The following is a 12078-nucleotide window of genomic DNA, read 5'->3' on the forward strand; positions in this document are numbered from 1 at the left end:
TGAAGATTTTCGAAAAAATGAGGAGAGAGAAAGTGGTCAGGAAGCTTTGAAAAAGGTATGATTTGAAAAAGATTTTAAATTTTTTTGAAAAAAAAGTCTGATTTTTAAAAATAAATTTCGAAAATTTGTTTTAAAAATAGAGAGAAAAGATATTTTTGAATTTAAAGAGGAAAGAGAGAAACAATAAGATAGCACAAGATTTAAAATTTTTAGATCTAATGCTCCTTATTTTCGAAAATTTTGGAGGAAAAACACCAAGGAACACCAAACTTAAAAATCTTAAGATCAAGACACAAGGAAAACTCAAGAACACTTTGAAGACTCACAAGAACACAAGAACATGAAGAAAGAACACCAAACTTAAAATTTTTAGAAAACCAGAATAAAATTTTTGAAAAATAAAGGAAAATCAACAAGAAAACACCAAACTTAAAGTTTGGCACGAGAATTAATAGAAAAATTATTTTTGAAAAATTTTTTTGAAAAGAAAATAAAAGAATCTGACCCAAAAGACAAAAATTTCCTAATCTAAGCAACAAAATAAACCGTCAGTTGTTCAAACACGAACAATCCCCGGCAACGGCGCCAAAAACTTGGTGCACGAATTGTAAATCACACTTTTTACAACTCGTACCACTAACCAGCAAGTGCACTGGGTCGTCCAAGTAATACCTTACGTGAGTAAGGGTCGATCCCACGGAGATTGTTGGCTTGAAGCAATCTATGGTTATCTTGTAACTCTTAGTCAGGAAAACAATAAAATAATTCACTTATCAAATTTGATTGCAAGGAATAAAAGGGCGGAACACAAATTATACTTGTATGTAATGATGGAGAATATGTTGGAGTTTTTGGAGATGCTTTATCTTTTGAAATTCTGCTTTCCTCTGTTTTCTGATTAACGCACGCACGTCCTCCTATGGCAAGCTGTGTGTTGGTGGATCACCGTTGTCAATGGCTACCATCCATCCTTCCAGTGAAAAGGGTCCAGATGCGCTGTCACCGCACGGCTAATCATCTGCAGGTTCTCAATCGTACCGGAATAGGATTTACTATCCTTTTGCGTCTGTCACTACGCCCAGCACTCGCGAGTTTGAAGCTCGTCACAGTCATTCAATCCTTGAATCCTACTCGGAATACCACAGACAAGGTTTAGACTTTCCGGATTCTCTTGAATGCTGCCATCAATCTAGCTTATACCACGAAGATTCTGATTAAGAGATCTAAGAGATATTCATTCATTCTATGGTGGAACGTAAGTGGTTGTCAGGCACGCGTTCGTGGAGGAATGATGATGATTGTCACCTTCATCACATTCATATTGAAGTGCGAATGGATATCTTAGATAGGAACACGCATGTTTGAATGGAAAACAGAAATACTTGCATTACTTCATCGAGACACAGCAGAGCTCCTCACCCCCAACAATGGAGTTTAGAGACTCATGCCGTCAAAAGGTACAAAGTTCAGATCTAAAATGTCATGAGATACAAAACAAGTCTCTAAAAGTTGTTTAAATACTAGACTAGTAAACTAGGTTTACAGTAAATGAGTAAACTATGATGGATGGTGCAGAAATCCACTTCTGGGGCCCACTTGGTGTGTGCTGGGGCTAAGACTTAAGCTAATCACGTGCATAGGGCTGTTTTGGGCGTTCAACGCCAGCTTTGGATCCTTTTCTGGCGTTGAACTCCACTTTGTAACTTGTTTCTGGCGCTGGACGCCAGACAGCAGCATGGAACTGGCGTTGAACGCCAGTTTACATCATCTATCCATGGGAAAAGTATAGACTATTATATATTGTTAGAAAGCCCTGGATGTCTACTTTTCAACGCAATTAGAAGCGCACCATTTGGAGTTCTGTAGCTCCAGAAAATTCACTTTGAGTGCAAGGAGGTCAGAATCCAACAACATCAGCAGTCCTTTTTCAGCCTGAATCAGATTTTTGCTCAGCTCCCTCAATTTCAGCCAGAAAATACCTGAAATCACAGAAAAATACACAAACTCATAATAAATTCCAGAAATATGAATTTTGCCTAGAAACTACTAAAAATAAACTAAAAACTAACTAAAACACACTAAGAACTATATGAAATTAGCCCCAAAAAGCGTATAAAATATCCGCTCATCAGTTGCATACCCCACTTTTCCTCCAACGTTTGAGGTAACGTTGGTGAGCCAACTTTGGCCACCAACGTTACTTCCTCTGCTTTGCTTCTTCTTCTGCCTTTTCTTCTTCTTTCTTGCTTCTTTCTTGCCTCTTTTTCACCTATTATCAATCAAACACTTGCATTAAAGTTTGCTATAATCACAAGGTATTTGCATCATTCATAACATCAAGTAAAATTGGCATAAAACCTTGTGAAAAAGCACATAAATATCCATGTCTAATTGAACTAAGGGATGCATAAAATTCCAATCCAATTACTTACTTATTGTGCAAGAAAGTGCATGAAACCTAATGAAAACAAGTGAAAAATGCTTGTGAAACTAGCATAAAATGACTTGTTATCAACGAACAAATGAAATTTTCCTATGTTCTATAGCGTAATTTAAAATTTAGTTGTCAAGTTCACGGTTACCTCCATCCTGTTGTGACTGACCAACATCCTGAGTCCTTCCTTGTGGATAGTATCGGAGATATGCCTTAACTCATCACAGTGGTAACATGGTCCTAGCCCATTCCTATGAGACTTGTCGGGACAATAGTTTCCATTCCTCTTGAACTCCTGCGCCTTGGTGCCAAATTCTGATTGTAGTCTCTCTGACGAAACTCTCAGTTATCATTCTCTGCCTTAGCAACCTTTCTCACATATTTTTCAATAACTCGGCTCTTATTCAAAAGCTCAAAAAAACCATATTCTCCATCGTACTTTATGCACTTCCACTACTCAAAATCTCCTAGAGCATCCTGACAGATTCGGGAAAACTGGCATAGTTCTTCAAATTTGTTCGTATATTCAGCCACTGACATTACACCCTGCTTCAGCTGCAGTAATTTAAGCTCCTTGGCATTTCTTACTGAGCTAGGAAAGTACTTCCGGTAGAACTCCGTCCGAAACACCTCCCAAGGTATCACCACATTGTCTGGTTGTAGAATACGTCGAGTCCCCTGCCACCAGTACTGTGCCTCACCCATTAGTTGATAAGCTACAAAATCCACTCGTTGCTCTTCAGGAACCTGTTGCGCTTGTAAGGTCCTCTCCATTGCCTGAAACCAATTGTCGGCCTCAGTAGGGTTCGTAGCTCATCTGAAGGTCGGAGGATGCACCTTCAAGAAAGTTGACAGTGTCATCGGCCCATTGTCCCTGTTACCGCCATTTCCATTGTTAGCTTGATTTTCTAAGGCAGCAACTATGGCTTGCATAGCCACAGCCATGTTCTTTAGGGCAGCCATGAAGTTTGCGGGGTTGTTCGTATTCGTCTTTTGTTCCTCTTTTCGATTCCTACCTCTACCTCGACCGCATCCACGAGTCGCCATACAGTTCCTGTTCACACCAACAAGTGATATCAAGGTGATCAGTCTCAATATCGCAAGTCTAGTGCTTTAAAGTCCAAATGCATGCTCATGAACATTCATGCCACACATATCAGTTAGATATCCTAATTTAGCATGTACAAACACCCAGAAGCATAGTCAGTCCGTCCCTCAAGTTCTACAGGAACGAACTGCTCTAATACCAGAATGTGATCGGAACTCAGAGTAGCAAGATATGGTAATTTGAAGTGGAACAAGGGTTTTGTTCTTCTTTCTCCCCCTTCTCTTGTGTTTTTAGCGTGTGTTTGTGTGTATATATATGGAGAAGAGAAGTGGCGGATGCCATTTCATTTAGTGGGTTGGGTTGGGTCTTGGGCCCAATACGGGTCCGGTTCGCCTGATTTGGCCCATTTGGCCCAATCTTGGGCCAAATTCTTTAAAATTAGTGTCAAAATTTTTATTTTAATTAGCTCTATCTTATTAAACTATCAAATTAATATTTCTAATTTTTTAAATAATAATTAATTTATGAATTAATTATCTACTTATTTTGCAGGTTTTACAAGATAAGCATTCAATTAATTTAATGTGTAATGTTTTTAAGAACAGAAATATTTGGTAACAAAAAAAATTAGCCCAAAACAGCCAAAACTTACCTTATTTAACATATATTAATTGTTGTTAGAAATTAATGAATACTAAATAACACAAGTTTGTGCTATTTTTTTCCCTCCCTAACATTATCAGTAAAAGATTCAATATATTTTTGTGTCAATTCAGTATTATCTTATTTTATTTTATAGAGTCAATGTGATCTATTGGTATACAATTTGCTTTCTACATTCTATATTATTGTATTTAATTTTTAGTCTCATTTTAAACAAATTTCGGTGCTATTTTTATTTTTGGCAAGAATTCAATCCAATAAGTGTGAATCTACATGCATTTAACTAAATAAGATTGAAATACAATACAAACATATTTATTCAAGTCTAATATGAGAAATAATGCTCCTAAAAGAAGAAGTAATAGTAACAGAAAAAGAAAGAAAGAAGAATAATAAGAAGCAAAAAGCAATGATGTATCTTTGTAGCAAAATTTCGATATTAGAATTAAGAAATTTTGGTGTTATTGTTAAAAAATTTCAATGTTATTTTTTTAAATAATTTAAAACTCTCCTTCCTCTTTGTCATTGTCGTCGTCATTTTCTTTCTTATTTCACCCTCTTAACAAAAACTTGTGTTACGGTTAAGAAATTTCGATGTCAAAATTAAGAAATTTCTATGTCACAATTAAAAAGGTTTGGAACTATTTTTTGATAAATTATGCACTCAAAACTCCTCATCCTCTTTATCATCATCATTTTCTTCTTCTTCTTTTCTTGTTCAACTTGTCCATCTTATTTTACTATCTTATAATTCTTCTTGTTTTTATGCTCTTAACAAGAATATAAATAAAAGAAATCAAGCAAAAAAGAAAAAGAAATAGATAATGCTACAAAATAACCAGAAAGAGGAGGAGAAAAAGAAAAAAATACAGCACCAATAGTAGCAATAAAAGAACAACAATGTGGAGGAAACACAAAAAAAAAGAGAAAAAAACGTAAAGAAGAAGGAACGTGGGATACGAACGTTCACATTAATGGAGAGTTGGAGCGTGTAGATATACTCTCAGTCTCTTACTAATAAAATCGTTTTTTGTTGGATTTAGATAAACTTAATTAAATTTAATTGCCAAAAAAATGTATAACAATACTAAATAATTATCTCTATAATCATAATTTATTCATGTAACTACTTATAGTTACTGTTTTAACTACATTATTATCCCTTTAATAAACTTCTNNNNTTAGCTTCAATTAAGTCTCTCCACAAATTGTATTATATTCATATTTTCCCTTATTATTTGCAAATAGACTCGCTAAGGCAAAACAAAGGAAGAACAATGTCACATAAAATCGAGTTCCTCCATTCTTCTTCTGCTCGAATAATATACATATACAAATGCATTTTTTGTAATAAGGCTCATGCATGCCACCCAACAATAATAGATAATATATTAATAGACAAAATCTCTATTTGATACAGACTTCACCTTCCTTCCATTATTAATGTGTGAAGGCAACTCACCACTATTTGCTCATTATTGTTTATGAGTTGAGTTATGAATTATGACAAGATGAACTTCAATGTTTCCACGCGTATGCTCTTGACAAGTTCCTTAACGGTCAAATTGTACCCTTCGCCCATCTGCAAATTAAAACATATATTGTTAGTTTGTTTTTATATATTCAAATACAACTATTATACTAATTAAAGTCATAATAAATACCATGAAATTCACAAGTTAAATAATTAATAAAAAAGTCATGATAAAAGGACAGAGAGAACTAATCAAACAGAAAAGATATGTTATTTAATTTTAACATAAAATACACTTATCAGAAACATTAAAGTGACAGATATATTATTTTTTTGTTTCAAAAAAAATTAAATTAGGCCAACTATGTATGGAGTCATTTTATAAATTTATTTTGTCGGGTTATATCATATTTTCATAGGATACTAGCTACAGTTTCCCTTTAAATTTTTATCTCATTGTTCTTTTTTCTTTTTTGAGAAATCTTAATGATGCCTTAACAGTAAATAACTAAATATATGACTTATAATGCATTATTGATGGACAATATTTTTCTTTTATTTTATTTTAGAGTAACTAATACCTCCAATCAATTTTTTTTTAAATCAGATATTTTCTTTTCAACAAATTTTAATTTATATCAAATCAATTTTTAAATTGATGAAATGTGGTGGATGAAGCACTGAGAGCACAAAACAAATAGAGAAAAAATTGGGAGAAGAAATAGGATTGATTACTACTCAATTAAAGTGAAAGACCTCAAACTATACCAATGAGGACAGAGGCTTTTTATACTAGTGAGAAGTAGCTAAACTATTCTATCTAACTAATCTTACGTGGCTTCCTACTAATAACAATTGATAACTAACCTTGTAACCACCATATATATAATTTAGTCACACTAATTGTGCAGGCATGAGAACTTTACTTAGCTACACGAGCTGCATAGTAAGTTAAGGTGAGTAAGAGCTTCCTTCAAGTAACACCCTTTCTCAAGTTGGGAGTGTAGATGTTCAGCAGTCCCAACTTGCGATGAAGGGGAGGAGAAGGTCGCTAGAGGTAGAGGCTTGGTGAGGAGGTCATACTTTTATCAGCGGTAAAAATCGGCAGCAAATGGATGTATCCTTCCATAAACTTGTCTCTAACCACAAGGCAATCAACTTCAATATACTTAGTCCTTTAAGGTAGCATTTGGTGGAGAGACAGAAACGAAAAGACTGAGACTGAGAGACAGAGATTAAGAGACAGGGATTGAAATAAATCTCAGTATTCTGTTTGGTGCAAAATGGAAGACAGGAATTGAAACAAGAATGAAACTCTAATTTAATTTGCACAAAGGATAAAATTGAAATTAATTAATTGAAATGAAAGTATTTTAGGTATAAAATGTTATTAAAGTTTCAGTCTCCATCTCTAAAAATTTCAGTCCCCTGTGTCCCTACTTTTTGGAAGTACTGAAATACTGAAATTTTAGAGACAGAGACAGAAATTTTAGTACCAGTCTCTGAACTAACAAACACGATACTGAATCTCAGTCTCTCAGTCTCTGTCTCAGTACCTCAAAACAAACGCTACCTAATAGAACACAGAATTTGAAGCGATAAGAAATTATTACAGAAAATGCTAATTGGCTTTGTCAGTGTTATCCCCAGATCCTTCATGATATATCGTAACCAAATAGATTCCTTAGTTGCTGTTGCCAAGGCACGATACTCAGCTTCAGATAAACTACACGAAATAATACTTTGCTTATTTTTACACTTTCAATAAATCAAAGATGAGACAAGATGAAAATAGTAAGCTAAAGTGGAGCACCTGGTATCTAGACATGCAACCCAGTCCAAATCGAAAAAACTAATGATGCACAGATCAAAGGAAGTAGGGAAGAAAAGACCCGGTGCAGCAACAGACTTTAGGTACCGCAGAATCCTATAAGCTGCATGGAGATGAACGTTTCTAGGATTGTCAAGAAATTGACAAAGTCTACTTATTGCATAACTAATGTCTGGACGAGGATTTGTAAGTATATCAGCTTCCCAACCAATTTGCGATACCCTATAGCATTCGGGAGTAATGTGCCACTATCTTGGCCCAATTTTGCAATGTAATCCATGTGGGTGGAGATTGGCTTACAATCAACAAAGCCAAAATCAGTGAGCATGTCAGTTACATATTTTCTTTAATATAGTGCAATTCCCTTATCTAATCTGGTCACCTCGAGTCCAAGAAAAAACTTTAGATCCCCAATATCCTTTATGCAAAATCGGTCATCCAGCACACCTTTGATGTTGTTGATTTTACTCATATCATTTCCAGCTAACACCAAATTATCCACATAAACTAAAATTTCTGTGAAATCATGATCGAAATGCTTGGTGAATAAGCTGTAATCGGATCGGCATTGTCTTTATCCAGGTTCAATCAAAAATGACTTCAGTTTATTGTTCCACTGTCTACTAGTTTATTTTAGGCTATAAAGTGATTTTTCTAATTTGCAAACTTGACCCTTATCAATACAGAACCCTAGTGAAAGTGTCATATAGACTTCTTCGTCTAGCTCTCCATGAAGAAATGCAGTGTTCACATCTATTTGTTTCAAAAACCAGTTATTAGCTGTTGCCAAACCAATGACAATTTGAAGACATGTTAACTTGAGAATTGGGCTGAAAGTAACTCGATAGTCAATGCCAGGGACTTGACTGTATCTCTTTGCCACTAGGCGTGTCTTATGTCTCTCAATACTACCATCAGGATTGTATTTGACCCTAAAAACCCATTTGCACCCTATGACCTTCTTACCGAATGGTAGAGCAGTGAGCTTCCAGATTTTGCTTTTATTCAGAGAATCAAGTTTAGATTCGATAGCCTTTCTCTAACAAAGTTGAGAAATTACCACTTCATAGTGCTTTGGTTCAATATTTGTGGACAATGCAATAAAAAATTCTCTATGTGATGTTGAAAGTTTATCATATGACAAGAATTTTGATAGGGGATACTTACACTGAGATTGGGTGGAATGGAAAGGATTGGAAGTGACATTTAGGCATTGATAGTCTTAAAGATATAAAGGACAATTCCTTATTCATGTGGACCTTCTTTGCACAACAGGTTCAGGATTATGATAAAGGGAAGCAGATGTTGTCTCAGCACTTTCATTTACATGTGAAGAATTATTTTGTGAATTTAAATGTTTATTTTGTGTGGTGTGTGAAAGTGTGAAGTGTGTATGAGGTAAATCATGAGCATTTGGAGATAAGTCATAGGAAAATGGGTCATAATGTGGGTTGTAACTCAGCAGTGCAGAATTTTGTGAAAAGATGTTTGAGTTTGTTTGTATGGAGAAAGAAAAATAATCTTCGTAAAAATGCACATTCTTGAAATGAAGATTTGTCTTGTCTTTAAATCCATCAACATGAATCGTTTGACATACCCCTTGATCCAAAAAATATGGATTTTCGAGCTCTTAGGTCTAGTTTATGTTTTCAACAGTTATAGTGCAAGCATACGCTAGACATCGAATATTTTTAAACTTAAAAGATCAGGAGATGTTTGGTAAAGAAGCTGAAATGGAGACTAGTTTTGCAAGAAGATGCTTGCGATTCGATTGATGATATAAACTGCATGCAAAAGAGTAAAGTTTGAAAAATATTTGGGTATATTAGATTGAAAAATCAAGCATCGAGTGACAGCCAACATGTGTTGATGTTTCCTCTCAACAATTCCATTTTGTTGAAGGATTTCAACACATGATGTTTGGTGAAGAATTCCATTTTATGCATAGAATCGAGGCATTAAAACTTCTGGTCCATTGTCTGTTCTAATGACTTTTACTTGGCTGCCAAACTGTACTTTTGCAAATTAAATAAAATTCTGAACTCGTTTGCTTGTTTTTGCTTTTGTTTTCATTAAATGATTCCATGTAAATCATGATTTATCATCAACAATGGTTAAAAAATATTTGTGCCCGTTAATAGATGGAATTAAAAGAGGGCCCCATATGTCAATGTGAAGAAGACCAAATACATTTTTTAAAATAGTAGTGCTATTTCCAAAACTCATTTTTCTTTGTTTCACAAAATGACATGTGTCACAAGTTGCAATTTTGTTATTATAGTCTATGAAAGGAAAATCAGATTTCATAACATTCAATTTATCTAAAGATAAGTGTCCTAACCGAAAGTTCCAGAGATTTATTTCCTTCATTTCAGGTTTAGGTAAAGTGATGATGCTTGCTGCTTGTGCAAATTCAGGTCTTACTGATTCAACATTCAGTGCATAAGGCCCTCCATATGCCTTAGCTGTGCCAATCACCTTCTCCGAGCTGATATCCTGAATGTTACACAACTTGTCATCAAGGTTCATATGGCAATGCTAATGAAATGTGGCCTTGCATACAGAAATTAGCTTGAAATTGAATGAGGATATATACAATGCATCAACAAAGTATAGATCTTTTGAAAAGAAAATAGTTCCAACAATTTTGCTAATGGCTAGTGCACTATTAGGCAACTTGGCAAGAATTGGAGCTATTTTATGATATGAATGAAAATCATTGAGTGAGTATGACACATGGTTCGTGGCTCCTGTGTCCACCACCCAAGATGTATATTTTTTATCTGAAATATTTAATACAAGTATGCTTGATCTAAAATGCATGACATGTACCAAACTACATGGATGAGGTGTTGGTAAAGGCTCTATATTGTGTGGTTCTGCACTATGATTTGGTTTCTGGTTTTCTTTGTTAAGAACTGCTAGCAAAGCTAACTTTTGTTCTGATGTGAAGTTAAAAATCTATGACCCACTACTCTCTCTATTATAAGGAATTCTGATGTTTTCATTTCTTCCTTCAGATTCGGATGCACTAATGTTCATGAACGCAGTGTTATGCCTCTACTGCAAATGTGGTAGATATTCATGCTTTTTGTAGCATGTATCGATGGTATGTCCAGACTTACCACAATGAGAGCATTGCATCTTGCCTCGTCCTCCTTGACCTCTTCTAAAATCTTGATTCTTGCCTCTTCTGCCCCTCCCTCTCCCTCTGCCGTGTGAGTCTTTTGCAGTGTTCAAGAGAGTGGTGGATTGAGCTACTGCAATGATTTTATTGTCTGAGGTAAAATCAAGACTTTGGAATTGCTTTTTTTGTTGTGTGAGAAGTGAGAAAATAGCATTTAGACTTGCAAGCGGATTCATGAGCATAACCTGAGACGTTACTCAGCATATTGCTCATTCAGTCGTTGAAGAAACTGTGTCACTTGGTCTTCGGTTCTAAAATTTCTTACAACACCTAATCCACCATTGCAGTCTCTACCACAATCACATGAAAGAATTGTTCTAAAGCTATCTAATTCCTCCCATATTCTCTTCAATTTGGTGAAATATCCGATCACAGTGATATCTCCTTGTTTGAGAGCATATAGCTCTTCTTGTAATTCGGCTACTCGAAATTTATCCCCCTGTTAGTACCTATACCTTAACTCTTCCCAGAGATCTTATGCTACATTGTTCCAGCTTACACTTTAAGCAGTATCAGAATTCAGACTAAGGTTTATCCATGCAATTACTACGTAGGTATTGCAACGTTCGTCCCAGGATTCATAGGAGGGATCGTGTATCTCAAGTCTAGGCAAAGTACCATCAATAAATTTTATTTTATTCTTAGACCTCAAAGCTCTAACCATAGATCTACTTTAATCTCCATAATTCTTTCCATTGAAAATAACATTTGTAATGGCAATATCTGGATTTCAAATGGAGGCAAGAAAACATGACTTGAAAGATCTTGATTGAATCCTCCACTACTCCAACTGACATGAGCATGAATGGCAAAAAGCTGACTAAAGGATACAGAAATTCCGTGCAAATCAAAGTTCTCTGATGGATATCACATTTGTGGATTCGCTCCCATAGTGTCACAAACTGGATCCATTCACTATATGCTTTGCATTTTCAGAACTTGCGTTTGTGATGTTCAAGTTTGAAACATTGAGCTCCTTCTTTGATCCCAATCTCAGGTGCACTCAGCGAGCTCCACACTCACCGCACCATGATAAAATGTGGTGGATGAAGCATTGAGAGCACAAACCAAATAGAGAGAGAATTGGGAAAAGGAATGGAATTGATTAATACTCAATTGCAGTGAAAGACCTCAAACCATATCACTGAGGGCAAAGTCCTTTTATACTAGTGAGGAGTAACTAAACTATTCTAACTAACTAATCCTACGTGGCTTCCTACTAACAACAATTGATAACTAACTTAGTAACCACCATTTGCATAATTTAGTCATACCAATTGTGCAGACATGAGAGCAATTATACTTAGATACATGAGCTACATAGTAAATTAAGGTGAGTAGGAGCTTTCTTATCAAGTAACATCAATTTTATTTTATAGACAAATCATTTCATATATCAGATTGTTTATTATTTATCTAGAAAAATTGACTCAATAATTTT

The 12078-nt window shown here is 35.1% G+C and overlaps 1 protein-coding gene across 5 annotated transcripts in view; it reads right to left on the reverse strand.

Annotated features, from left to right (window-relative positions):
- LOC107628383 (transcription factor bHLH18-like) overlaps positions 5327-12078 on the reverse strand; it is a 10988-nt gene continuing 4236 nt past the window's right edge. For 2 of the 5 annotated variants that reach the window (XM_016331090.2, XM_016331080.2), the window contains one exon: positions 5426-5727. Coding sequence is in view for 3 of the 5 variants with exons in the window: in XM_016331080.2 (XP_016186566.1) it covers positions 5647-5727 (81 nt within the window). In the remaining 2 variants the exon portion in view is untranslated. Of the gene's footprint in view, positions 5728-9791; positions 9947-12078 lie in introns of those variants that run through there. The other 3 variants (XM_021119851.1, XM_021119855.1, XM_021119865.1) reach the window with 3 other exon arrangements.

Source organism: Arachis ipaensis, chromosome B01 (genome assembly GCF_000816755.2).
Source record: "Arachis ipaensis cultivar K30076 chromosome B01, Araip1.1, whole genome shotgun sequence".
NCBI lineage: Eukaryota > Viridiplantae > Streptophyta > Magnoliopsida > Fabales > Fabaceae > Arachis > Arachis ipaensis.